Source organism: Neoarthrinium moseri, assembly GCF_022829205.1.
Source record: "Neoarthrinium moseri strain CBS 164.80 chromosome Unknown scaffold16_Wmoseri_CBS_16480, whole genome shotgun sequence".
NCBI classification, from domain to species: domain Eukaryota; kingdom Fungi; phylum Ascomycota; class Sordariomycetes; order Amphisphaeriales; family Apiosporaceae; genus Neoarthrinium; species Neoarthrinium moseri.
In genome coordinates, this window is record NW_026055130.1 from 189,623 (window position 1) to 211,952 (window position 22,330).

Sequence of the window (22,330 nt, forward strand, 5' to 3'; positions counted from 1 at the left end):
ATGAAGTTTCAAAGATTCCCTATCTTGACTGTGGCCTTGGCGACTGGCAGTATGGCACTGTCGAGTAAAATAAGCGAGACATACATTGGTCCTGAGAACGGCCATCTGGTTATAGTCGGTGGAAATCTCCAATCCGACACGATCTGGCAAAAGATCATTGCGCTAGCTGGTGGGCCTGAGGCGCCGCTTGTGGTTATACCGACGGCGGGCGGTGAACCGACATACAACGATTCCTTGTCCAGTGTTGCCTCCTTTCGCCGAAATGGCGCAAAGAATGTCACAGTCGTTCACACCTACGATCCAGCCATCGCGGACACTGAGGAATTTGTAGCGCCGATCCGGGAAGCGAAGGGAGTCTTCTTCGACGGCGGCCGCCAATGGCGTCTGGTTGATGCATACGCTGGGACCAAGACCGAGCATGCTTTCCAAGCTGTCCTAGACCGAGGGGGTGTCGTATCTGGCTCGTCTGCTGGCGCGAGCATCCAAGGCTCTTTCCTTGCCCGCGGCGACACAGCAAATAATCAAGTCATGGTAGGAGACCATACGGTCGGGTTCGGCTACCTCAAGAATGCGGCAATCGATCAACACGTTCTTGTGCGGAATCGACATTTCGATATGTTTGACATTCTGCAAGCGTACCCTGGGCTGCTGGGAGTGGCCGTAGATGAAAATACTGCGCTTGTCGTTCACAAGAATGAAGCAGAAGTATATGCGGGGACGTATGTATTGATCTACGACGGCGGGTTCTGGTCGCGAGAAGAACAAAGTGAACTCAAGAATCTGCCGCCACCGGAGAGCCGGTTCTATTTCTTACGACCGGGTGACAAGTATGATTTGGGACTTAGGAAGGTAATTCAGGTGGAGGAGGCAAAGGAACTATAGAGTCTAGCTTAGCTATCAGGTCCTTCCTGTTAACAAGAGCCTATGTATCTTCTTACTGTCCGACGCAAAACCCTGCAGTTTCGATTATTGGGCTTGGAAACTTTTGATAAGGTAGCACTGATAGCGTAGCAAAGAAGCGACCTCCGTGGTTAAGTGCGATGAATCGAGCTTGCTCTCGCCATGACAACATCCACGCGCTATAGAATACTGTTGATGGTGCTCCGGATCAATCACGGCAATTTCAAGGTCCCGATGGGCTTGGGTAGTTGAGATCATTCTTTCGATTCACATACTGAGACTTGGACTTGCTCTAAATTGTCTATGACTTGTGAGAACAGTGTTTCGACCCATAGCCGATATCCTTCACCGTCCAAATGAACATGATCCACCAGATGGACATTTCTCATTACGGTTTGAGGCGCTTTGATGAAGACAACGCTCGTATCCGTCATAGTGGTACTCATTGCCCTTGCCAGTTTCTATAATTTGGCGTTGGCCTCGTTTACCAAGCGCTCCTCGATATCCGTTCGATGGAACAACCCAGTGAGCAGTACTCTTGATCTGAGCCCTGCCATGTGAGAGACTGTTTGCAGTAGTAGGCATAGCGACCCTATACTGGCATCGGAAAGCCCGCGCTTCGGGTGCAGATTATTCGTTCCAGCATGGATGATCCAGAGTCGAATTTTATATGGCGCAAGCAGATCCACCAGCCCGGGAAGTTGCCGTTCTGGATCGCCCTGGAGGCGGTACAATATGTTTTCGAACTTGTCTCCCCCCACTCCAGCGTTGAATACCCTGGGGAGTCGTCGGAGCTCCGTTGTACTGTCGGAGCTCCGTTGTACTAGACTGTTGAAGACTTTGGAGCGAGATGTCACTCAGCAACGTCTCAGATGGCCAGATGTCAAGGCTTGCGCTCTGGCCTGTGGTCTGCATACGCTCAATCATAGAATCGCCGAGGAGTATGGCGTAGGGGTCCACAGCCGAGTCTCGCAGGAGAGGAATGTGCTCATTCCTGGATGTCATGTAGGAGCGTTCTTTGAACCGTGAGCGTTCTTGCAACAGCTGTCGAAATTCAAATGGTAAAGGGCATTGACTCTCAACTGCCGGGGAACCGGAACACGCCATTTCTTGCGTCGCGAATAGCTGGCACCAAGTCAATTGGATTGAATACTGGAAATGTGCCTTGATCTTGTGATCTAGGTGCATCATAGATTGAAAGAATTCGTCCATGTTATGTACGAGAACTGTTTGCACTTTGACCTCGTGAGGACCAACCAATTGCGTGTTAAATGCTGCAAGTGGGTCACTTGACGGTGTGACTCATGCGGACAACTAAGCTGACCCTGCCAAATTTCTCGATGCAACCTTTTAGAAAGCTGTACTTGAGGAATCTTTCTGAACTTCTTGACGGCCCCAGGGATAACGAGGGGCAAGGATAGAAGTCTCAGTGCAATGGAGCTTGCTATATTTGCTTATGGCTTTCTACCATAAACCACATATACAACCATGTATTGTCGATTGGCCTTATTGCAGATCTCTCTTTTAGCCTCATCAATAAGGCTGTGCGCTTCTCGTTCAGAAAGCGTGAGTCTCAGAGCCTTCCAAGGGGCCAACAAACCGCCATCAAGCAAGTTCTTCTGCATATAGGCTCCAGCCAACTTCAGTCTGCGATCACCTTTGGCCCAAGGACTTACCGGCCAGATCAGCTTTTTCTCTTGCACGTCAACGAAACCAATCTCCTGTAGCCACATGGCATAATTGGAGACCACGTCTATGTCGCGGCCCATGACTGTCTTCATTCCCGTCATCACCGAAAAAGCCCACCTTTGAAGCGCTGAACCTTCCATCTGGCCGTCCATGCTACCGATCTGGGTCACGGGGAAATCTTGGTACTCAATCCAGGCCCCCGAATTCATCGACTTGAAAGCTTCTCGCATCATGCGCCGGTGGTCATTGAAGCACGTGAACACGAACCGCAGGTGGACAAAGTCGAATTTCCAGGGGAACAGCCACTCTTCCTCGGCATCGTCCTTCACAAAGGCACAGTTCGACGGTGCATTCGGCGGCTGGATCGCGCTCAGATCGCTGCCTACGACTTGACACTCTGGGTGCTTCTCAGCGAAGTCGATGGCCCAGATACCTAGTGGGTAGTATTTCTTAGCCCATCGATCTTTCAGTCACCAGTGGCACAGCTGAGTCATTACCTGTTACAGTCCCAATATCAATGGCGTGCTTCGGATTTGATACTGGGGCAAGGTAATGCTCTCCTCCCAAAAGTACGGTCATTCCGGCATGCTGGAAGTCTAGACGATCTTGCTCGGCCTAGGAGTTTGGTCAAAATGGTGTGTAAGAAGAATATGGGCAGGCAGAAAGAAATCTCACGCCGTCGTTCGGCAGGAGATAACGGCCCTGCTTGAACTGATGATATGTCCTCCCAAAATCTCCCACGACAGATTCAGCGTCGAGGACTGAGCTTCCAGAGGGAATTCGATCTAGTTCCTCGGGGAACGTGCGATCAGGCTCGAAGAACCCCTCAACGGCGTAGTGATGGCTGGGTGCAGGTTGCAACAGCGTGCTCGCGCTGTGATCTGCTGACGACGAATCAGAGGTTGATCCGACGAGGACTGATGGTGATGAAGATTGAGAGACCCGTAGTAAAGGACTGTTCTGTGCCATCGCGATTCTACCTAATGAGATAGCTTCTGGACATGTTTTTAGAAACATCAAGAAACAACGTGTAACGTGCTTCTTGGGTCATGTGTCAGGGCGGGGTTCTGTTCCGGTGTAACGTAAAGGAAACGATTAAGCGATATAACCGCCGCCATCCTTGATTGCAAAGAGGGTCTGACTTTGACTCATAGATGGATCGGCCCGAAACCTTGTTTGAATGGCAAGGCAGTTGGTGTATTCATTTGGATCTGTTGCATTTTGACGCGTGCCCACGGAGTCTAGTTCCGTCGCGGAGATATAGGATCATATGCCATTGGTTGGTACACTTCCACAAACCTTCCCAGTGTCTATGGAAGATATGCTATCCGCGGTCATAGTATTATTATTACCATATAAACAATTGTTGATCCGGTCTTTACAGAGTGGGCGGCACCGCCGTCCACCTTCAGAGCTGATACTTTGGAGAAGGTTTGACTATCGCTTTTCCAGCGCTAACGGTCCACTCTAACTCCAGTTTTGTGTTCACCGTGTAACTCATTTGGTAGGTAATTGGCATATAATTCACGAGATGCATCTTGTGTCGGCACCATTTGCTGGCTTACGTGCTGCGGGCCTGTCCAAATGGGCGATGGTCCTGGCGACTGATATGTCATATATTGGGTCATCGGTGGCGCTCCAGAAAAGTCCTGCGCATAGGTGTGGTCTTGCGTAGACTGCTGTCTTCTTCGAAGGAGGATCACGATCCATATACCTAGGCCTATAATGATGGCGCCAGCGATACCACCCACGACTGGCCCTGCTATCCAGGCAAGATTTCGAGAGGAGGTAGGGCTAGGGTCGGTAACTGAATCAGTAGGGATCACGCTGCTACTACTAGTCGTGGTGCTTGATATGCTAGTACTCCTCGCGGTTGCGCTCGGGATGGGGTTGCTTGTGGTCGACGATGCGGTCGACGATGCGGTCGCCTGGGTTGACGAAGACGACTCTGCACCACCTGTCGTCTCTTCGTATAGAGTTACTTTTCGGGAGACAGTGTCGCATGCGTAGACGGTCGCTGGTGCGCTGCCAGTATTGAGATCGCTGTAGACGTAGATGGTGTAACATAGATTTGATCCACTGCTAAGTGTCAGCTACTCCAAAGAGTACTAAGAGTAGAGGAGTCAGCACTGACCATGGGAATTGGGTGTTGGGTGCCAGAAGTATCGAGCTGCTTTCACAGTCCGTTGCGATGATGAACGTTGAAGCTGTAGTCGGTCTGCAAGCTGCCCATGAGCTCGAGCGGGACAGAGTAGACCCGGATACACAGGATTGAGGGTAATCTATGGGACGCAAACTGCTGTTAGCCAAAGACGCGAGACTTGCGTTTGATTCAAAGCAGCGCACGCACAGTTTCCACTCCACGATGTGTACCCTATGAAGTTTGGTCCGACACCCTCTTGTCGCCAATGCAGTTCTAAGGTCGGAGGAGGAGTGATGAGGGGATCGCTAGGGAGAGCGGCCGCATGAGAGCACATTTGAATGAATATGATACAGCATATTGAAAAAGTGCTTAGTATGCGGAACATGTGAGACATTGTATGCCAGCCGTGGCGGCGACTAGGCCACAGGACGTAATATGATACGCAACTTAAGTTGCAGAACACTGACCTAAGTTTGAGCGGTTTTTGATCAAGAAGGACAGAGGAAATCACTAGCCAAGTCGGCATTTAGTTCCACCGTATTATTGCTTCGGGAGTTCGAGCAACACATCAGGCTCGGTATGGCATCGCAGCGATTCGCATGCCACTAAAAACGCCACAACGTTCAGCTCTTGGCATCGACATCAACCTTATTTTCGTGAGTGCTTGAATGAAGGTATGCCACCCAACTCGGCATGCACCTTTCATGTCTGGTTCGCAATTGGAAAATCCTCATGTGTTTGAGAAAGTGGCCCAGATGACGTCTATTCGATTTAGTCAAGGCGCCTGAGTAGCACCAAGCGTTGAAAGCCTCGAGTACGGGTCATGTTCAATACCGGATGCCTTGAGTCCAGTTGGGTCTTGCAGCAACAAGGCCAAGAATTCTTTCTTATTACTGTCTGACACTAGGTCAACCGGTGTTCGTCTAAGTAATCATCTGGGCGGAGCAAATGATTCCAAACACGACTGGGTCATAAAATAGTCAAGCAATGTTGGGCGTCATTGGCCCATCAAAGGAACTCTTGAAAAACTTACACTCTCGTACTTCACTCAAGACCTCGATTGCTGTTGCGTAGCCCCTGCTATTTGGATTTGCCAAGGAGACGTCACATGAAAACCTCCGATAGGTTTTGCGCTGCGACGTTCAGTCCACGCATTACTAATATTGAGGCTCAAATCTTGACCTGATGTAAAGGCTTTGTGGTGGCCCGTATTTGTCATCCGTCTCATCCATGTTTTTGGTGACCGTGGACTCTAAGGGGCCAATAACGTGGCATATGCAGCCTGTGCAGATCGTATGGACGCAACGATGTACTGCTAGCCAGAGCGTGCCAGGGTGCCCAAGAAACCAGGTCATTCACTAGCATTCCCTGGAGCTGCAGCTGCCGTTCATCGCTGTGTCCCACACTAAGACGCCAAGGAGAGACAGGTGGGTATGGATGTAGACTTGGGGGTCTTGTACTGTGCTGTTCAGATGAACCAGCCGGGGAAGGGACATGGCCGGAAAAGGTGTAGTCTGTGCCATTGCGAAGAAACGCCTCGGCCGTCACGTCGAAGGGGGAATCGGGCTCCCACGGTGTCACACAAGACACAAGGCACCCACGGGAGACTCGTCGTACGTAGGGGCCTTGGGGCCTAGTAGGTCTAGGCATGCTCTGCAGCGAGAAGGCTTTCTCGGCCAGTTCTAATCCGAAAGCTCGGAAATAGTCATATTGAGTTGGGACAGGTGGTATGATCCCTGTCGAGCTGGCCATGGAGCCGTGGACCGCTCAAGGGATCTATTTTAGCGCGCCTAGGCGTCGGTAGGACTAGAAGTTTGTGCTAAATCTTGACTTGCGGGGCGCTAAAGGGCACTAAATCTAGTCTCAACGACAGTGGACACGAAACGAATCTGACAACGCAAAAATTGTTGCGCTAAATCTGCGATCGCCCGTCCGTAATGCATTCTTACATGCTCGCCTAGAATCAGGCGTGTGGCATCCTAGGGCAGCTGAGACATTTCAGCGTCTGTTTCTGCTACGGCATCTAACCTAGCCCGGTGTTGGAAAAGTGCACCGTTTTGACGTGGGCTTTGCCTCAAAGTATATCGAGCCTTGTGAAGCCGGGTTTCCGCCATTCAAGGTCGCAATGGTGGGCGCGCGCCGTGTTTGAAATTGATTGAGGCAGGCCGGTGTGATGCCGGAGGAGCTCGGCTTTCAACCACTTTGAGTCGCGGCAAGTAGGTATTACACGATGCAAGATTTCCGTCATCGAAGGAAAATCCTAAGTCATACAGAGTGAGGACCCGTCGAAGATGAGGACATGTTACGTGGCATAATCAGGCCCTTCATGTGGTTGAAACATAAGCTTTTCACGTAGATCGTCCATACAATAAGACTGACGGTTTCTCGGGGTAGCTAACTGCTAAGCGTTCTCCAACACGTGCTGGACTGCTACTCTTGGCCGGCTGAGGTCTAGACACCCCACCTGTGACATAGAAGCCGGAGTGTCTACATTTGGCCGGCCGCTCTTCAATCCTTGATTGAGAGAGCGTGATTTGACTTTGTGCGCCAACCTCAGTGACCACAAAGATAGCCTCACTTTTCTCCGCAATGCAGGCTCTCGATAGGGGCTGAGTTTCATCACATGCTGAAGACCACCGGTGGCAACTACGCAAGCCTGAAAGCCCAACTGGTGGGAATCTTCATACATAGGTACTTCTTCCAGCTGTACGAAATTGCTTCGCTGGTGTAGCTCCCGTCCAAGAGAAGCGGTGTTGCCTATCTTGGCCCAAAGCAAGCTCCGACTAACTGGTGTATCCCTATCTTATCGCCGGCGCCCGCTTTGTATACAAGCGATTGATAAGTTCAGTTACATTCGTTTCAACACTGAAGAGTACTGTAACTATGAAAGCTAGATGATCCCGGCTCCCGCCGACATGCAAAGGCCCTGAACGATTGGTGCATGTCATTTTAAGGCAAGGATGGTTGCATTGATCTCCGCATGGACTGGAGCAGTCTTTTACGATCAAGTCGTCATTGTGTTCTGTCTTGGAGACGACAAAGGTACGGACCACAGATCATGAAGCCTTAACACCAGCTAGAGGGCTGGACAGCAACGCGACTTATAGCTTACTGAGAGCTTGAATAGAATTCGGATATATGCCTGAGAAAGGGGACGTGGGTCTGCCCATCAGCTCTCCGGCCACTCAAGCCAAGTTGATTGTAACATTTTGGATCGAGCCAAGCTCTTAATATAGGTGGAACTTCCAGGCTTGCCAAATGCGAATAACTACACCAGAGTGGAGCAACGTAGCGAGCTCTCCACATCGACTTGCTACCTAGATCGAATTGGTTTATGATCTGTATCGAGTGCCGACTGGGTGAGGGCGAACCCCGCCAGATCAAAATCTCCTAGCCCCTTGCAGATGCAGCCTCACGGTGCCACTGGCAGATCCGGGGACCGTGACTCGCCACTCGGCGCGGCGCAGAGCATCCGCTTTTGACACTGGCCTGACTGGAGACCATGATAGCTACCTAGCGTGTCAGAATAATAGTGACGGGTGGCGAACAAGCCTGCTGGACGCCGCATTGCGCACTAGGCGTTCCCGGGCATTGCGCTGAATGCATGTCACCCGCAATGGTACGGCGAAGCCTTTTTCTTCCGTCCCTGTCCCTGGTCCTCATGACTGTTAGGCAAAGAAGAACACGTCTGTTGCGGCCACCTCCGTGATCTGTAGCGCCTCTTCAATCACGCAAGCATTGGTGTTGACGGACAGAGTTGAAAGCCCCGATGAGGTCTCCCCTGGTTCAGATGCCTCTCCAGCCAGTGCAGTGCGAGTGGCTGGGTCAGGCTCGCCCGTCGACGAATATTTGAGCAAACCCCACCAGGGGGTAGGAGGTACCACCTATACCAGCGCCATTATAATTCGGCAAGAATAAAATAATCCCCAATGGTGGACTGATGGTGCGAGCTTCTCAACGGACGCACTTAAGCACTGCAGTTCCAATGCGGCGACTGTACCAGCCCCACCTAAGGCAAGTACACACCACGCACGACACTACTTGTACCTTGGCGAAGCTACCTAGGTGAACTGCTAGTACTAGTGCGAGGATTAAGAGCCTTGGCTGCACTCTAGCCTAGGAATCTAGTGCCCGCTTGCCCGGGTAGCAGACAGCGATACACCGGTAAGATCGTGGGCTAGGATATAGGATAGCCCCACCACTCCAGACTTTACTAGCGCCCGCGCAAAATCGTCCACACAAGCTGGACTTGCTACCAGGGTCAGTTCGCTGCGTAATGACCAGTCCTTCGCCTGTCGCGAGGGCAGTTATTGATGCCACAGCTACGAGTACTGCACCCTTGCCTGCCTGCCTTCCTGGTGCGATCAGTGCACCGAGAAATCGGCCTTGGGTTCTCGCTTGCAAGTAGGTTGGAGTGTCTGTCCTATTTCGCATCCACGCTCCCTGAGGTGGTGGCAAGGCACCCGCAACAGAACCCGAAATCCATCCTTTTGAAGGAAGTCGGAAGTCTAAGGAGTTTGTTCATTGGAATTCGGTGGTTCGGCACTCGGGAGAAGTGCGCGATTAGCTTGCGCCCCATGCGTGCGCTCAGCTGTGGCTCCCATGGGAACAACCAGCTGCGAAGGCGGCTCCCGCAAATAGTGTCCCCGTGGTGCAAACTCTGGGTAAGTGCTTCATCTGGCGGTATGCTGCCAGAATCTGCCAGCCGCTTGCGGGCGCGGACATGACGTGACGCAGGTAGTGCTCCTCACACCACATTCATGCATATGTAGCTGTGTAGTTAAGATCTAGCACTGGCGAGCGAGGTATCATACTTTTGGTACCTGGGCGACGGCGATGAACAGCAAGGATTATGCGGCTGCAGAAAGGTTCTGCTGTCCGAGGACTCGTCGTCTGAAGGTGCCAGTAATTCGTTGCGAGCTGCTGAAAGGCGATATGACAGGTTCCTTCGCACGATTCGCTGGAGTCGGGGACGTCCTGTCCCCACTTCACTACCCAGGTACTTTCAATGGACCATCATTGCTGGATGCGCGCGTTGCCGTAGCTCAAGAACAAAATGCCAAGAAACCTGGGTTCTGCCTCTCAAGACTGCCCCACGGGCTTTCCCAAGTACATGATTAACTGTACCCATCTGCTGCTAGTCCGCCTCGCCAACGGAGTTCGGAAGTTTTCCGGCCGCCAGAGGAAGTGGGAGGAGAGACTGAGGTGAGGGAAAGCGGGCTTCTGCATCATGCCTGGAAATTCTCATTGGATCGAGTGCAATCTCCTAAATGGAACATGCCCTGTCCCAGCTGGTGCTACAGACCCTGTGCCCTCAGTCGGCCGCTTGGTACCTTTGTCTAGGGAGATAGCCCGTCCCTCCGTAGATATTCAAATCACGATGCCGCCCGCGGCTTGTTTCTGAATGACGCATGGCCTTTGGCACGAAGTAGGATTTGTATTGCAACGATTCTTCATAGGCAGATCACCTCCCACGCTAGGTCCTGGCCGTGGCGGGTTGAGCTAAAGTATGCAGCCCTACAGGTACCTCCAGCAGCTACCTAGATACCCGGGTACCTACTGTGGGTACATACATAGTATGTAGGTGAGGTAAAAGGTAAAAAGGCGAAAGATGGATGGATTGCGGGGAGGCCCATAAGCTACTAGTCATGGGTAGTAGGAGTTGCAATCCACACCCAGCTCCACCTAGGCATCCAGCCAAGGTACCAGGGCCGCCCTCCTGTTGGTCCAGACGCGAATCATATTCCCGAGTCTGGATAGCACTGGCTCGTGGCCCAGGGCCAGCCAATTCAACGGTGCTATATGTCTGGTCCACGGGGGTGCCAAGCAGCAGAAGACCCCTGCATGCCCGCCTTGTCAAGCACTGGGCCCTTGTCCTGTTTGTTTCGCCAATTCTCCGTCCCGCAGTCGAGTCTTCGGCCACTGCGGCGCGGGGCATAATGGAAGGGCACTGATGACGAAGCGCCGCCGCTGCTGCACAGTGCATGGGCGGATTATTGATCTGTGATCTATGATCCATGGTACTTATGTATCCGGCTGCAATGTCCTGCATGGGACGAACTTCCCCAAGGGACGATCGACTCGGCCGATGCATAGCAGCCAGTGGGCGGCGCAGCTCACGGCTCGATTGCTCGGCTTCGTATTGCGCAGACCATGGGGAGCCGCTGAAGAGCAAGGCCTTCCCCCAGCAGACGCACGTCCAGACGCATGTCCAGCCGCCCCCCACCCCCAGACGTCCCCAGGACCCTTGGGTTGCCGGCAGTGGACAGCTTGGTTGTTACCATGCCGGACCAGCTACCTACCTCCTACCTCCTACCTCCTACCTCCCTCTGTGCTGGCGTGGCGCCGGGTTCCTGTCCTTTGCCCCCAAGACTGCGTCACCCGCTAGCTACCCAGCACTCACCGAGTAACCCTTAGTCTCGTCTTGCCGTCGCCATATAGACAGCTCGCTCCCACATCCATTCTCTTGTTCATGTCCTCGTGTGCTTAGCTCTCCGACTGCCCGAGTGACCGTGTTCGTTGTATATACACGTTCGGCCCCGTGCTCGCGCGCTCGAACAACTCTCTTGACCTGCGTGACAAGTCCCGTCGGGCACCACGGTTTCTTGCTCAGAACCTGCTGGGCCTGGCTCACCTCTTATATATCCCCATCGCCCTATTGTCTGTTGCTACATGATCGCGATCGGGTCACAGCTGAATCGAGATCGTCGCCTCCCGCACCGCTTCCCCAACCCAACCAAGCTCTGATTGTGCACTCTGTCGTCGCTGTATAGTCACGCCACAGCCAGCATGAGCCCCGCCCAGTCGACCGTTGCGGTACAAGGGTCCACGTGGTACGCAAATGTCTCATTCAATATCGCACAAGAGCTCTAGGCCTCTCCTCCACGGCCCGCTGTTCTACTCCACGAGGCGCTGACCTAGCAACAGTTCGCTTGAGCTCGCGGGCAGGGCCGAGGACCCTTCGCTGTCCCACTTGAGAACCGGCTTGCTATTCCTCGATCGTGAAACATCGGCCGTCGAGCTTGGGATCGGTGGCAACGCCGCAAGTGGGCAGGATCGTGAACAGCGTCGTGAGAGTGTCCTTCGGCAAGTCGATCGTCAGTTCGGCGGGCAGGAGGCAGGTCACAGCACCAATGCTGGGCCTCCATAAATCGAGCTGTAGGAGCGTACGGCCTGGCGTGCGACTCGGCAGTTGATGTCAGGGTGAGTCGGCCTGTTCTTAGGTCCTTCGGTTCATGCGTGCTATGGTCTTCCCACATGCTAACTCGCGATGAGCAGCCTCACGAGTGTCCGGGTCGGAGGAGGGCGTACGAGCAGTACCATTTTGGTTTGAACCCGGTGATTGCTCCGTTGTGGTTGTTGGGAATTTGGTACGGTCGGCGCATCTGGGAAAATATTTGGATTGCATTCGATGGATATACCCCGTGGGACTCGATGGCTAGTGCAATTGAGTTCAAGACAACATACCTTTCTTATATATTGGAACTCTCAGTATCTCAAAGTCTATCAGTGCCAACTGTTTGACGCGAGCCGTTGACACGTGTGAACTGATCCATGCCTTGAAGTATGAACAAGAACGAACAGCGGCTCCTTGTGTTCACAGACGTTCTCTCCGTGGTGGGACACGCCAAAGGTCAATGGGATCCAGAGTTGTGTTATATGAACGCCGCTGGCTCACCATTGAGATAGGCGCAGGTTTCTTGCCGCGCCGTCTTCCTCAGAGCAACTCAAGAGCTCGTTCCATGAACATTGGTGGCACTGTGCGATGACTCTTACGCACGCGACGTGTCCGAAGTAGGAGTCTATCGGATCCAGACACACCCATGGCACCTTACCAGAAGAAGAGGCACGGACAATATCAGGATCAGAATGTCCTTGTGAAAATTCAGTCCCGGAATTATGGCCCTGTGACATACTTTAGAAGCTGAATGAGATGAGTGTTGTTGATAGGAATAAGATGTGGGGAGGCTGAGGTGTTTCGTGTTCTACGACGCGGATAGATCTGTTGTTAACCGTTGAACCAATCAGGAGTTGACGGTAAACCCCCACCCGTGGTTTCCGATACCCGAGTTGCCGGCCGAGATTGCCTCCAATTTTCCCAGCCCATGCAAGCTGCTAGTCTCCAGGTTCGTTTCCGACTCCAAGTCGTGTATGATACTTCGATTGGTTCTCATATTTAATGGACAAGGATGAACCCAAAGCCACGTGGCAAAGGAGACCAATCTCTGATACGGTTTCCTGCTGTTTCTGAGGAGGCTTAGAAGATTAATTGGCCGGTCTCATCAGGTGTCATTCAACTGTAACAATTGCGTCCAGTATGTTGTGCTATATTTTGCACTCTCATCGTGCCTTGCTAGAGTGATTCCTTGTTTCTAGTCAACACGTCCAATCGGAAGTATAGATACATAATCTAAGGGGGCAGGTTCCCCGCCGTCCGGAGTTCCCCTGATCGTAAGCACGGCGCCTTTCTCAACATTCACGCCCTTGAAATAGACTCGGGCCGCTGAATGTCCATTCAATTGAGACGAGAATGTGTTGCCAAGCTTATCCTCGAGATTACCCTCCCATTTTCCCAGAGTCTGCCCGTTGAGGAGGATTTCATACTTGGCACGACCGCCCATCACGTCATAGTAATTAACCCCAATGTTATACACACCCGAGGGGAAGTCCAAGGTGGCAGTTGCGGTACCGGTTGTTTGGTTCGACGATGTCGTGATGGCCTTCCGACCCGATGCAGTCTCAAACGGTGTCACCGAGACGGCCTGGTAGCCACTCAACGTCATCTTCTCAGCCTCGATACGCCACGTGTGGTTGCCAACGCGCCCTTGGTCATCGGGTATCGATGACATGTTCCTGTAGAACTCATTGATCGCATCTCGCCAGACGATGGCGTGGCCGGTCTGATACTCCAGACGGAAGGCAACCTCGTTGAAACGCTCATCATCAATGAGTCCCTTCAACGACGCCCACCTCTCCGGAAAACTCTGCACCGTCTCAGCACCTGCGTAATGAGCGTCATAGAAGTGTTGGATCACGGTCTTGCCCGATTTAAGTCGCTGGGTGTAAGGCACGTGGTGGAACCACAGCAAGAGGTCATCCGGCGTCGTCTCGATCTTTTCGTACTTCGCTGCTATCTCAGGCGGATATTGCCCCGAGAACCCAGTGCCGTTCCACACTGTTCTATCCATGCCAATAGTGGTCGCATCAGCTCGCGTCCACTGTCCCCAGCCATTGCCGTCTTGCGAAGCCGGGTTCGGTCCGTAATGGGGGCCCGTAATGTCAGTCAGAGTCTGGATGCCCAGGTTGCCAGTGTAGTTCTCATATGCCGGCCAGGACTCTAGGGACATGTCGGTGATCGTATCTATGACTTTTCTATCCGAGCCGAAAGTCAGGTGTGCCCATTCTTCTACAATCTGAGTCTCATCGCGCAAGGGGTCCCAAGCGAGGCGACCGTATGCATAGAAGTTGGACATGGCAAGGTGATGGCCAAGCCACGTGGTGTTAGTCCCAACATTGATTACAGAGGCATACCCGTTTGTTGACCGGTTGAAACGATGGCCAGTCAAGATATCACGCCCAATCACTGAAGACTGCCCTTCGACCTTCAAGTCATAATCCAGTATCGTCTTCCATAATGGTGGCAGGTAGACCAGATGATTCTGCTGTCCTAGGTACTCTTGAGTGACTTGCAACTCTATAGCCACATTACTCTGCAGCAGGTTGGCAAACAGTGGCGACGGCGGCTCGCGGACCTGGAAATCGATAGGTCCATATTTGATCTGGATGACCACGTTGTCGTCGAACTGGCCATCAAGGTGCTTGAAGAAATCTACAGCAGCATTGGCTCGGTCATTCTTCCAGTTGTCCTCAGTGAGATGATGGTCGTACACAAAGGCACGGAACATCACGAGACCATCACCATGGGCCTTCAATGCCTTGGCGAACAAGTTTGCCCCGTCGGCTAACGTGCGATTATAGGTCAACGGCCCAGGTTGATCTTCCGAATTGGCCTTTACCAGGAAACCAGCAAGATCCGGAATGCTTCGATAGAGCTCCGCCGTCTTGTCGTCCCAGAACTTGATGACTGCAGAATCGAAGGGGTCCGAAGTGGCTAGCCCCCCGTTGTTCCGAGGCGCGTCGAAGTTGAGTGAGAGCGCAAGCCGAACGCCCCATGGTCTCATGGCATCCGCTATCCTGCCGAGCCCGGCAATGTTTGCCGAGTTGAGTAATGGGATATTTGCGGCCAGAGCTGCGTTCACGTTGTTCACCACGAGGCCGTTGATACCAACCGACGCCAAAAGCCGTGCATACTGCGAGACACGAGTGAGATCACTCACGACTGCGCCGTTCTTGAAGAAGATCGAGGGTCCCGCATAGCCTCTCTCTATGCTACCGTCTAGATTGTCCCACTGGTTTGCCCACCGAATTGGGGCACTAGGGTTGCTGGCATAGGACACCTCAGAGAAATTTCCCTGCGCAAGCATGGACAAGTATTCGAAAGCCCCATACAGAGCTCCGCGTTCGGTATGACCGATGATCCGGACCCCGGAGCCTGTGGTATCGAGGTAGAAGCCATCTCCGGTAAGCTCAGGCAGATTGGCGACCTGGCCAGCGGCTGATGCCACCGAGTCGAGGGTACCAACAGTTATGCTTGACGTGTTTCCGGTCGTAGTCGAACTGACCTTGAGCTGAACGCCCGTAATACCTGCGATGCCCTTCTGAAGCTCTCGCCCGGCCGTGAAGATCGGGCTTACCACTGAGTCGTTGAGCGCAATAATGGCCCCTGGGATTCTAGCCCCAGCTGCGACATCTCGAGGCAAACTTGCATAGCGCAGCCAGCCATCAATCCCGTTCTCGGCAAAAGCCAGCCCAAGAAAGGCGAAAACCAGCAGTGTTAGCATCTTGTCGTGTCGAACTGCTAGGTCTGTCTTTGATAGCCATGGTATCAAGTGCACCTAAGTGCGTCGAACTTTTAAAGGCAGCAATTGCTGCCAAGGCGCAGAAACTCTTACGATGCGCTCATTCATGGAGATATATTTGACTTTAGGCTAAACTTATATATGCACGACAGCGGGCTGACAGGGGATCTATGGGGTTGTTCACGATGCCTGTCAAGACCTACCTTGCTTGGAGATTGCTGTAAATGGCAAGGGGCAGAACGATCCCCTCCCCCTGGTGCTGAAATTGCGGGGTAGTATTAGCATCATCAACATTGTATGAAAGACCGGGATGATACCATGTGATGTTGATCTATATCAGTTTCAAATATAGTTAGGTGATGTTAATGTCGAAAGCCGTTACCAATGACATGAACTCGTGTAAGAAAGGCGAAGTTAATTAGGATGTTGTACGAGAGCACCCACCAAAGTGCAACTATCCTCGAGCCCAGCTGTCTGTACTGAGATGCAGCTCCATAGACCCAATGCTTCCCCGATGACATTTCAGATGACTCAGAAGAGACCTTTAGGCCAAAAATGGATCAAATCGTATTATCGTCTGGAATATGGGCGCTTCCGAGTAACGCCATTCGCAACTCTGAAGTAAAGTAGATCGTACAGTTGAGTGTTGTTGTGATATGTATTCTTATATGCTCCAAGTCTATGTACACTTGTATAGGCCTGGCAAAGAAGGTCCTCAGCTCATTTTCAGAACTCTCTCAAACCATGTCTCCACGGCCTTCCACCCGTCCTCCTTCAGGCTGGAAACCAAGCCCACATAGCCATCCGGCCGGACCACGACCACGGCCCCCTTTCCGGGATCGACGCCGTAGCCCTTGAACGCCTCGCCGTGGCCGTTGTGATAGCTCTCCTCGTCGACGAAGACCTTGTCGTAGTCCCAGCCCAGCTTGGAGTCGAAGGGGTGGTACGTCTCGTGCAGATCACGGAGGATCTCAACCTCGAGCCGCTTTGAGTTGTGCAGCAGAAGAACGTCGACCGCGCTCGGCGCCGCGTCCGTCTTGAAGCGCATCGTGCCGGCGTGCGGATCGGCCCCCGGCGAGAGGTCCATCTTCGGCGCGCGGGCCAGCACGTGCTCTGCCAGCCAGGCACCAAGCGCATTGACTAGGTCTCGCCGCGGCGCCGATAAGATATCGCCCGCGAACACGACGATCCGGAAGCGTCCGTCAGACGGCATCTTGTGGTGCAGCTGCCACGGGCGGGCGCCGGCCTGGGCGACAACCTGGAACGACGGGAAGCGCATGCCGGGTTTGCAGTTCTTAGCCAGGTCCAGGATGCTGTCGACGCCATTCGACGGCTTGTCCTGGTCAGATTTGAGATCTGCAGCCTTGTCCTCGTTCAAGAGCTGGTGTGCTTCGCGGGGCTTAGAAACGAGGGCACTGGGACTGTAGTCCACCCCGATGCCGCTGGTAAACTGTTTCAAGCACACGCGTATTAGCGATCAGGGCCGTTGTCAGACTCGACAAGGGTAGCTTTTTACCATGTGGCTCATTTCAAAAGCCTTGCTGAACTCCTCCATCGAGACGCCCGTCTCGTCCAGGATGTCCTTGGCAGGGCGGCCCGAGAACAGCCGCGAAAACTTGTGGTCGAAGGCAATGAGCTCATCGGCGATCTGCTTCCTCTCAAGCTCGTATGTGGACAGAATGCTGCGCTGCATGACCTTCTTGCAGACCAGCCCGAGCTTCCACCCCAGGTTATAGGCGTCCTGCATACTCACATTCATACCCTGGCCAGCCTTGGGGCTATGGGTATGCACGGCATCTGTGCCACTGACAGTTAGTAGTAGGCTGACTGAGGACGCGTTGCGTTACATACCTCCAGCCAAGAAAACCCGGTCTACTTTGCTGAAATGGTTGCCCACTCGCTGTCCAATCTGATACGCAGTCCACCAGTCGCAGTAGTGGTAGTCCAGTTTATAGGGGCTGATGATCTTCCGGGCGGCGTTGAAGATGATTTCTGGCGTGATCTTGCTGCGGTCGATCCGGCCGCCATCCACCGACACCTCGGTAAGCTGAATGTAGAGCCGGACGAGCTTGTTCTCTCTGGGAATGATCATCAAGCTACCATTGGAAGCGCTGTGGATCATGGACCGGTTGCGCACATCAGCTGCAAGTTGCGTACAAGTCAGCAAGCCCGCTCCACACGGCACGGTACATTCAAACTACGTCAGGACTTACGAAAATCGGTGATGGGGACGATGTCCAACACACCCCAAATATAATCGGTCATCTCGCCCTGCATCTCGAAGTCGGGTCCTAATGCCTTGCGGGTCCAGCTGTGCGCACCATCGCAGCCGACGACAAACTTGGCTTTCACCGTCTCCTCGTGGACGCCCTCGCGTGCCTTGCTCCGCTCCAGCATATCGCCTACATCGTCGCCGGCCAAGTTGCTCCTGAATAGACCGTCACTCAGGTTACTGAGCCGCTGGGTCGGGGTGGCCTCCTCCTCGGTGAGGTGGCGTAGCGTTACCGTTACGGGATAGGCGTCATCGTCGTCCGCGGCAGCCTCGTCTATGGACAAAGAAGTCGGCAGGACCATGCGTTCCACTTTGACTGCAGAAGATCCCGAAGGATGGGGATGGGAGGCCGCAATGGCGTCGAGAAAGAATGACTCCATACGGCCTTGGTGCAGCACAGATTCCGTGAAGCGTGACAGGCCGCTGATATTGTCTGGTGCAGTATTATTGCGCCGGATGACGCCATTCTCATCCGGATTCCAGAATGAAACCTCTAGCCAAGTATAAGCCTTTTGTGTACATCGTTAATGACGAAAAGAAGTTGAGGGTATATAGTACCAATCATGTGGTTTGCCTCCTTCCAGACCCGTTCGCCTATGCCAAAACTGTCAAGTATCTCGAGGGTCCGGACTTGGAAACTGGCAGTCTGTCAGCCGTAGTAAATATTGGGGGCGATATGAGCTAAACCGTACCCATCGGCCTGGCCAGAAAAGACCTTGTCGGTCCTCTTGTCGACTATGCGCGTGTTGATACCGAGCCTCGATAGCCAAAGCGCAAGCATCAGGCCGGCCGGCCCGGCGCCCACGATCAGCACATCGACTTGGGAGTCAGACTGGGCCATATTGAAGTACCGAGTTAGAGAAGCGTGCTTCGGTCTTGGCTTAGGAAACCCAGAGGGCAACGAATGAGGTGGGCAAGATCAAGTACACGGATGTTGATAGCCAACGAGGCTCCCGTCTGGTAAAATCTTCTACGTAGTGAGTGAAACCTCTAGTACGGCAGGATGCTTCTTCAACAGCGATACACCGACTGCGATAACGCGGGAGTCCTGATCGGCACGCGAGAACAAAGCGAACAGTCACGATACTGAGGAAGTACTCGATTTCCCGACTGACTCGGCCCCTCGTAAAGCTCACATGCATTTAAGCATAGCGTTTAGCGCATGTGGGGTAATTTTCTTGTCCGTAACTCTCTAAGCATGAGAAAGCATGACTAAATGAGGAGAATTGGAGAAGGGTCCTCCAGGGTGTCTCCAGAAAGTGGGGTCGGATGACGGTACCTGGTCTCTGCAACAGATCGTGGCACGGCTGTGGAATCCCTGACCGGCACATGGCACTGGGCTTTGTGAAACCTGATCTCACCGTTCCCATGGCCACGTGCATTAAGGGGGTCGCACACGAGTGCTTGCAGGACTGAAAGGGTACAGTTGGCGGGCGTGTCATCCTGGGGTGTCGAGACTTGGCCAGCCAATCATTCGACGGAAGTAGTTAATCAAACAGTTGAATACATTTTACTGATTTCTTGAATGTCAATTCGGACAGAACTTGCGATGGCGGTTTGCGCGTATAGATTCTGGGTATTGGTTGAGATTGACGGTGTTGCGCTTGTCTAATATGTCCTTTCGCGCACGTGATTGTCCTACTACCACCGGCACGCCCGATGTTAGTCGCCGGCATTGGCTGTCCGCCCAAGATCCCGTCTAACTCTCCAAACCTGAGACCCAATGCCGCGCTTCTGACTGCCCCGTAGCACCTCGATCCACGGAGTTGGTCCCGATGCCGAAGCTACTTCGGTTTCGTTCCGGCTCTGGGCTGGATCAACCGCTTCGTCCTCGTCGACGATATCCATTTGATCATCCGCCTCCTCGCCACCGGACTTACCAAAGGCTTGGTGGTACAAGTCCTCTGTGTAGGCCCAACTTGGTGCATCAAACTTGCCACTAACAAGGACGGTGGCACCACCTGTCTCATTGATCCGCTCCATTCTGTCCTCAGGGATGGGAGTTAGCACTTGAAGCATGCCGGTTGCCTGGTCAATGCCACGAACAAGCGCGAGGCCGATGGTGTGAGAGTACTTGGGATCCAGGGTGGTCCCATTCGCGATACATGGGATTCCTTCGGGCGTAAGCGTCGTGATCTTTGAGCGCAGCCGTTCAAACGATGATCGGACTTCGGTGCGGTCCATTTCCATCTTCTTGTCCAGCTGAACATCGTTATCATCGCCGGGGACAATCTCGCGGAATGCCAGCGCGTTTTCAACCTCAACAACTGCGAGGATCGTCCCATTGATGGCTGCAGCAAGTAGCTCTGTCGGTGTCTGATAATCGTAGCACATGATTCCTAAGACACCCGGGCGTGGGCCCGTGTACCGTACTTGCCAGGGAGGCACCGTCGATAAGGGATCTGTCGTCCAAGTCGGTACCCCTGATCTGTCTTCGGCATGAAAATAAGACATGGTCTGCATGGTGCGGAGATGAGCTGCTGTCCGAGTCGTATACTGAGTTGTCTGAGATGGAAGCCTGGCAACTGTTCCTGCCTTGAAGCTTTCTTGTAGGCTTTCGATAACATCCACCGGGCCCGGAGCCATGTACAGAACATGACTTGGCCGCGCTTTGCTAATGAATTTCGTCAGCAAGTCCAGGCCCGTTCCCTGAACCCAACCTGGCGTGTTCACTAGGAGCGGGAGACTGCCGTAACGGTTGCGGTAGTGGTTCAAAAGGTCGAGTGTTGCGGCAATGTACAGCTCTGGGTCTGATGCAGGAGACATGGATGCCAAGGTATGAGACCTAACAATGGTAGCCCCCAGCGCAGTTTGTGAGGCTGTCAACGGGCGGCAGAAGGACGGGCTCAGTACTGGGTCGATGACATGAACGAGAGATATCTGCCCCGGGGAGCCGTGTTCTGGCTGACCTGGGTCAAGGTCAAGAACCGCGATACCATTGCCACGTCCTTTGCCTGCCTTGTCGGTCAAGATTTGGTTGCAGAGCAATCTGCCAAATGTTGATTTGCCCGACGACTTGGGGCCGGTGATGACCACAGATACAGGCTTTGATCGAGATGCAACCAGCAGACTGTCGATCTCACGATTCCATTCAGGTGGAGACTTGAGATCGGAGAGCAGCACTTTCTTAGGTCCATCGGCAGAAGTAAACAACTAATGCAGCAGTCAGCAGACAAGTAGTGCACGAAGAGGGTTTACAGAACCTACAATAGTGAACGTTGGGACGGCAGCCTTTCCACTTTGCGGTCCAGAAGTCTCATTCCAGAGCTTCCTAAACAAGGGAGACAAGCTGCCCAATCCCCTGATGGGTTCCGCCCCTGGGTGAGATTCAACCTCGACAGAAGCATGCTCAGGACACCGGAGAACGGGTAGAGCATGACAGTGTGGAGCGTGAACCCAGTGTCTCTTATCCGAGGGCCTCAGCGTGGCGCCGTAGAGAGTGACTTCACCGCTGGCTACGCGTATGCCGTAACTCCCCAGAATGACGAGACGCTGTATGAGTGAGTCGGTATGTGATCATGAGGCGCGAAGGGCTGTTTGCCTACCTCTCCCTGTGCAAGTTTAAGCTGCAGTTTGCCTCCAGCCAACTTCTTGAAGGTGCTCTTGTTTGGTTTGAAATTGGAGAGGTGGATGACTGGAGCTTGTGTGGCCGTTGTCTGGCTGCCCTCCAGACCGTCCAGTGCATTTTGAGCAGAGTCGTAGGGCGTCGAGGCGCCAGCGGAAGGCGGCTGTGACTGTTCATCCAGCGCTGGTGGTGCCTCTGGGACTAGGATCGGCTGAGAAGCCTTTATCCTCCTCGACTTCCGAGTGGCAGCTACCGGCTGCACGTCTTCAGGGGTGCTGGCGCTGGCCGCAGTGGACTGCTCCCGGGGAGCAGAAGCAACGGGGCTCTCGGGAGGCAGGCTTGCACCCTGGCCCCGCGCCTGTCTTAGACGGGCAAACGCACTGAGAGCTGCATCAGTGTGAGCGTCACCGACGACGTAGGGTGGACATGGATTGACGAGGATTCACCTTGTGGCTGCTCTGCAGTATCGATCTTCCTCCGCTTATTCGTTGCCATATCCAACCCGAAACGCCTCGCTACGGCATGGGCACGTCCCAGGAGGAATCTATGGGTTCAGAAACGCTTGCGGACGCAAGAACTCACACCTCAGTCTACCGGGACACTCGACTGATGCCTCTTCTCTCACCATCAGGACATCCGCACCACCTTCTGTCTGGCCTGTCGCACTGGGAGCTTGAGACAGCGTCAACTTTTTAGCGGGGCGACTGCTCATTGACCAATGGCGGCCCCCCGTGGCTGGTCGCGGTCGAGAGTCCAGACGGGGCGCCAGCCTGCCTGGCCAATCACCATCGGCGATGGGCCGGGACGCGCTTGTCCCAAAAATTTATTTTATCCCGGTTCAC

The 22,330-nt window shown here is 53.4% G+C and overlaps 7 protein-coding genes across 7 annotated transcripts; 2 read left to right on the forward strand and 5 right to left on the reverse strand.

The window, feature by feature from the left end:
• On the forward strand, positions 1-882 carry JN550_005275 (uncharacterized protein; the record flags this gene model as incomplete). Its single annotated transcript, XM_049316885.1, has 1 exon — positions 1-882. One exon carries the CDS (start codon positions 1-3, stop codon positions 880-882), a length of 882 nt encoding a protein of 293 aa, XP_049172691.1.
• Positions 883-1,566: 684 nt separating this feature from the next.
• Positions 1,567-3,558, reverse strand: JN550_005276 (uncharacterized protein; the record flags this gene model as incomplete). The annotated part of the gene is made up of 4 exons (XM_049316886.1): positions 1,567-2,025; positions 2,577-3,022; positions 3,087-3,204; positions 3,265-3,558. 4 exons carry the CDS (start codon positions 3,556-3,558, stop codon positions 1,567-1,569), a joined length of 1,317 nt encoding a protein of 438 aa, XP_049172692.1.
• Positions 3,559-4,043: 485 nt separating this feature from the next.
• JN550_005277 (uncharacterized protein) lies at positions 4,044-5,066 on the reverse strand (the record flags this gene model as incomplete). Its single annotated transcript, XM_049316887.1, has 3 exons — positions 4,044-4,668; positions 4,724-4,871; positions 4,940-5,066. 3 exons carry the CDS (start codon positions 5,064-5,066, stop codon positions 4,044-4,046), a joined length of 900 nt encoding a protein of 299 aa, XP_049172693.1.
• A 6,455-nt stretch (positions 5,067-11,521) lies between these two features.
• On the forward strand, positions 11,522-11,882 carry JN550_005278 (uncharacterized protein; the record flags this gene model as incomplete). Its single annotated transcript, XM_049316888.1, has 2 exons — positions 11,522-11,565; positions 11,660-11,882. 2 exons carry the CDS (start codon positions 11,522-11,524, stop codon positions 11,880-11,882), a joined length of 267 nt encoding a protein of 88 aa, XP_049172694.1.
• Positions 11,883-13,104: 1,222 nt separating this feature from the next.
• JN550_005279 (uncharacterized protein) lies at positions 13,105-15,633 on the reverse strand (the record flags this gene model as incomplete). Its single annotated transcript, XM_049316889.1, has 1 exon — positions 13,105-15,633. The coding sequence occupies one exon, from the start codon at positions 15,631-15,633 to the stop codon at positions 13,105-13,107; it is 2,529 nt and encodes an 842-aa protein (XP_049172695.1).
• Positions 15,634-16,366: 733 nt separating this feature from the next.
• Positions 16,367-18,764, reverse strand: JN550_005280 (uncharacterized protein; the record flags this gene model as incomplete). Its single annotated transcript, XM_049316890.1, has 6 exons — positions 16,367-17,101; positions 17,168-17,448; positions 17,503-17,793; positions 17,865-18,416; positions 18,482-18,561; positions 18,616-18,764. 6 exons carry the CDS (start codon positions 18,762-18,764, stop codon positions 16,367-16,369), a joined length of 2,088 nt encoding a protein of 695 aa, XP_049172696.1.
• Positions 18,765-19,585: 821 nt separating this feature from the next.
• JN550_005281 (uncharacterized protein) lies at positions 19,586-21,983 on the reverse strand (the record flags this gene model as incomplete). Its single annotated transcript, XM_049316891.1, has 4 exons — positions 19,586-21,076; positions 21,131-21,415; positions 21,469-21,875; positions 21,935-21,983. 4 exons carry the CDS (start codon positions 21,981-21,983, stop codon positions 19,586-19,588), a joined length of 2,232 nt encoding a protein of 743 aa, XP_049172697.1.
• Positions 21,984-22,330: the final 347 nt, after the last annotated feature.